At 40.6% G+C, this 5,628-nt stretch overlaps 1 protein-coding gene across 1 annotated transcript in view; it reads left to right on the forward strand.

Annotated features, from left to right (window-relative positions):
- The window catches only part of LOC106881690 (arginine--tRNA ligase, cytoplasmic), a 282,449-nt gene that overhangs the window by 274,221 nt on the left and 2,600 nt on the right, over positions 1-5,628 (forward strand). The window contains exon 14 of the mRNA XM_052969135.1: positions 3,778-4,061. Within this exon, the coding sequence (XP_052825095.1) occupies positions 3,778-4,061 (284 nt within the window). The remainder of the gene's footprint in view (positions 1-3,777; positions 4,062-5,628) is intronic.

Raw genomic sequence — 5,628 nt, forward strand, 5'->3', positions numbered from 1 at the left:
TATGTATCTATTTGTGTATACATGTATGTGTGTATCTACATATATGTGTGTGTCTGTATGTGTATATGAACGTATATATGTGTGTGTGTGTGTGTATGTATATATATATGTATATCTTTTCCTATCTGTTTCCCTCTCTCTAATACTGTTTGTGCTTTAATGAATCAAGCTGTAAATGAGAATGACATTTCCTAGTGTAATGATGATGATGATGCTGACTGCATTATTACTGTTGCTGTAGTCGTTTTTGTCTTACATATTACTGATGTATTGTTACTATCGTTTCTGCTCTTGTTACTACAACAGCCACAACTTCTGCTGTTGTGATGTTCATGCTGTGAAAGCCATGAGGTGTGTTGTGATGTTCATGTTGCTATGGTCAGCACTACTGCTGTTGTAATGTTCATACTGTGAAAACCTTGAGGTGTGTTGTAACATTCATACTTCTACAGCCACCACTCCTGCTGTTGTGACGTTCATACTTTGGAAGCCACGTGGTGTGTTGTTGTGATGTTCATGCTGCTACAGTCACAAGTTCTGCTGTTGTGATGTTCATTCTGTGAAAACCTTGAAGTGTGTTGTAACATTCATACTACTACAGCCACCACTCCTGCTGTTGTGACGTTCATGCTTTGAAAGCCACGTGGTGTGTTGTTGTGATGTTCATGCTCTGAAAGCCACAAAGTGTGTTGTGATATTCATACTGTTACAGCCACCACTCTTGCTGTTGTGATGCTCATGTTGCTACAGCTACCACCCCTGCTGTTGTGATACTCATGTTGCTAAGCTACTACTCCTGCTGTTGTGATGTTCATGCTCTTACAATCATTATTTCTGCTTTTACGGTGTATACATCTAACCCATGCTAGCATGCAGAAATGGGTGTTAAACAAAGACACTAATTACAACGATCCAGTATCTCTTCATTCTCATTCCTTTTTTATTTTATTGTATAATATGAAGTGAGGTTGATTTGGCTGTAATTTCTTGCAGGTTAAGATATCCTATAGATGCACCTTCCTTGGTTTATGCTTGTTATTGTTTAACTCAATGATGATGATAATCAGCATCATCACTTAATGGCTAGCATCCTTGCTGGTGTAGGTTGAAGGGTTTGACAGCAGCCAGTGCAGCTTAAGAAGATTGCATTGTGCTCTTCTGTCTGCCTTGGTATGGTTTCTACAGCTGGATGTCCTTTCTAATGTCAACCACTTCACAGGGTATGCTGGGTGCTTCGTTTGTGGCAGCAGCACTAATGAAGATGACCTTGTAACTTAAGATAAGAGGGCCATAAGAAAAAAAGGGACAATGCTTATCTAAAAAATTTGCTGTTGTTAAGTGCTAGACCAACCCTAGACATCATCATCTGTCTGATTTCCATGCTGGCATGGGTTGGACAATTTGACAGGAGCTGGCAAGACAGAGGGCTGCACCAGACTACAGTCATCTGTTTTGGCATAGTTTCTATGGCTCGTTGCCCTTCATAACACCAATCACTTTATGAGTGTACTGAGTGCTTCTTTGGTTTCGGTTGTTGGATGCTCTACCTGACTTCATCTTACAGTGTGTTGGGTGCATTTTTTATGGCACCCGAAGGGTAACCATGCCCTCAACAAGGGACCTCCTAACTCCATGTCTCTGCTCCCTCACTGGCCCCTCTACTGAGTGGGAGTAATAAGAGTGAGTAGTTTCATATAGACAAGGCAAGATGGTGGGGGGCGAACAGGTGCTTTTTACATGGTGCCTGCATGAGGGGTGTGGTGTCAACATGGGTGTGGCACCAGCATTGATTCAAAGCAATCCAACCATGACACTCCTCTCTTTTGTTTGTTTTTTTTTCTTTGCTGGAAATATCCATGTAGCCTTCTTCTGTGTATTTTTTTAAATATTTATTTTAAGATGGTAGGGTGTTACTTGTGAGAGAGATTTAGCTGCTATTTTTGGTTTGTTGAGTGACTGTATAGAGGCTTTCTTCTTTTGTTTGTGATTTGAAAACTACCACCATTACCACTATTACTACTATTGCCACTATCACTTGTACCGTTGTTGCTGCTACTTCTACCACTAACACTACCACCACCACCACCACCACTCTTCTACTCCTGCTACCACTTACAACACCACTAACACCGTGACAATCATTATACTACTGCCACTACTACTACTACTACTACTACTACTACTACTACTACTACTATCACCACCACCACTACTACTACTACTGAAACTATTACTTTATTACTCTAATGTTATCACCAACACTACCACCACTCCACCCCTACAACTACTGCTAACACCACTGCCTCTACTACTGTTACCAATGCCACCATCACTATTACAACCACTACCATCACCACCACCACTCTACTACTACTACTACTGCTGCTGCTACTACTACTTGCAGTTAAGGTTGTCACAGGAAGGAACACTAAATCTATTTAATAAGTTTTCACTAATTTTCCTTTTGTCAAGAGGAGGTGTGTGTGTGTATATATATATATATATATATATATATATATATTTCTGGGTGGCTTCAAGGTGAAGAAATTTGTGTGTGTGTGTGTGTGTGTGTGTTGGACGGTGGAGGCATCATGGTGAAGAAATTTGTGTGTGTCTGTTGATATTTTCTGAGTGTATGTGTGGGTGTATTTGTGAATGATTGTCAGGGTGAGGAAATGTGTATATCTGTGTTTTCCGTATGTGTGCGTGTGTGTATATGCATGTGTGTGTGTGCTTGTTACCAATGCTATCTTAAGCCATGAGCACACCGGGCAGTTCCTGGGGTGGTGAGCACAGATTTAGCAAACAAAATACTGTGTGTATGTATGTGTGGATGTATGTGTGGATAGATGGTTGGATGTATGCATCAGTGTGCTGTGGATGGTGCATGGAGACACACACACACACCTCCTCACAGCACCTTATTGTCTCATGCTTGGACTGGGAGGACTCAACTGTGGGTGAGACAGGGCAGTGGCAGGGGATGGGGGCTATCTATTGTATATGTGTGTGTCACATATGCAGTGTGTGTGTGTGTGTGTGTGTGTGTGTGTGCATGCACATTTGGAGTATATCTAATGTGTGTAGGTGTGTGTGCATGTGTACTGGGGTTGTTATATGTTTGCCTCTGTGTGTGTGTGTGTGTGTGTGTGTGTGTGTGTGTTACTGTTTATGCAATTATACATTGTGCTTGAGAAATAATAAGCTTCACATACCCATACACATATACCCGTATACACACTTAAATACATACATACAAATATATATATATATATAAGAAACTTGCTTACCAACCACATGGTTCCTGGTTCAGTCCCACTGTGTGGCATCTTGGGCAAGTGTCTTCTACTATAGCCTTGGGTCGACCAAAGCCTTGTGAGTGGATTTGGCAAATGGAAACTGAGAGAAGCCTGTTGTGTGTGTGTGTGTGTGTGTGTGTGTATTTGTTTGTCTCCCTGTCACCACTTGACAACTGATGTTGGTGTGTTTATGCCCCCATAACTTAGTGGTTTGGTAAAAGAGACCAATAGAATTAGTACTAGGCTTACAAAGAATTAGTTCTGGGATTGATTTGTTCAACTAAAACCCTTCAAGCCGGTGCTTCAGCATGGCCACTGTCAAATGACTGAAACAAGTAAAAGAATAAAAGAATAAATACACATTGACACATTCATACACACACACAGACACGCTTCAAAAACTGAGCATGTGCATGTGCATGTGTGTGCGCGTGTGTGTGTGTGTGTGTGATATTAATAGCTGTTCTATTTAATTGAGATATTTTCGTAATGTTATTCCTTTGTTGCCCTGCAGGTCAATTGCTCGTCTAGCCCAAGTTTCCAAAGAGACACTGCAGAAGGAAGCACTCACCTGTTCCATCGATTTGAGCCACGAGAAGGAATGGAAGCTGGCCAAGTGCATTATGCGTTTTGCCGATGTGATCCAGAAAGTGTTGGGTGACCTCCTCCTCCACTCTGTCTGTGACTATGTTTATGAATTGGCAACAGTCTTCACAGAATTCTATGACCAATGCTACTGTATCGAGAAAGATCGCAATACAGGTATGATGTTTTCTTTGTTGTTTGTGCGTTTGTTTGTTTGTTTGTTTGTTTGAGTGTTCGTTTTATTTTTATTTATAGTAAGAGTAATAAGAACCCAGACCATACCTGCATGGCATACTATGTTTACGCTTGCGCATATCGTTGCATACACATACACGCATACAAACATATATTCATACACACATGGCGATGATGATGTATGTATGAATTGTGTGTGAGTGCGCGTGCATATAGTTGCATTTGTTTTAGCAATCCAGTCACTTTATAAATGCTCCATAGAAGTCCTCAAAAGTAAACATGTCCAGGACCCTTGTCACACCTACCTTCATCTTCTCTTTCAGCTAGGGGAACAACTAAAAGTCACAGGGAGCAAGGCCTGGACTGTAGGGAGTTTGAGGGACAGTTCTGATGCTCATCACTGTCGAATTATCAGTCAACCAGGTTAGAATTGTGCATTGGTGCATTATCCTGGTTCAGGTGTTCTGGCCGTTTTACTGAACTCCCTCTAAACCTCCATAAAGTACTCCTTATTGACTGTTTGACCAGAGGGAACCCAGTGGATGTATATGATACTCTTGCATTGAAAAAAAGGGGATCATTATAATCTTCTTGGTGGACTTGCTCTGCTTGGCTTCTTGTGTCAGTGAAAGACACGTACTTGGCTCATACACATAGATCCAGAAACAATCTGGAGCAGTTCATAAGTTTATGTAATGTTTTTGCCTAGTTTAACTCGAAACTTTATTTCACAGCAAAGCTTCCGATTTGTCTTCATACTTGGACTGCATTCTGCAATCTAGTCAGCTGTGACAGAGTTTAGTAAAGTGTTTTCAAAGTGCTGTTGCGGCCATCTCTTTCAGTATGGAATAGAAAAGTTGCCAGGTCAGATGATTAGATGTTTAGTAATGATATATAAAAATTACAATTATCTTGGACATTTATAACTGCCTTTTCTAAAAATGTCTCAAATTTTCTGGGATGCACCTTGTATGTATATACATATATATATATATGTGTGTGTGTGTGTGTGTGTGTGCACATGTGTATATATATATCTGTGTGTGTGTGTGTGTGTGTGTGTGTGTGTGTGTATATATATATATACACACACACACACACACACACACACACACACACACACACACACACATTTATTTAGATATCTTCATCATCATCATCAGTTTAACTTCCACCAGAATTTGTTGAGGCAGATTTGCTATGACTGGATGCACTTCCTGTCACCAACCCTCACCTGTTTCCAAACAAAGTAATATTTCCCCATGACTGGACATGATTTCAGAGAAACAAAAGGTTCCACTTGTGTGTGTCACTTGCATCTGTCACACAGTGTCAAGATGAGGACACACACTTCTTTCAGTTACCATCTGCCAAATCCCCTCTGAAAGCTTTGGTTGGCCCAAGAAACATTTGCCTGTGGTGTTAGGCAGTGGAATGAACCTGAAACCATATGGTTGTTAAGTGAACTTCTTTACCATGCGATCATGTCTATGCTTATACACAGCATATATATACACACATGTACATTTATATATATATATATATATAT

Source organism: Octopus bimaculoides, chromosome 7 (assembly GCF_001194135.2).
Source record: "Octopus bimaculoides isolate UCB-OBI-ISO-001 chromosome 7, ASM119413v2, whole genome shotgun sequence".
NCBI classification, from domain to species: Eukaryota; Metazoa; Mollusca; class Cephalopoda; order Octopoda; family Octopodidae; genus Octopus; species Octopus bimaculoides.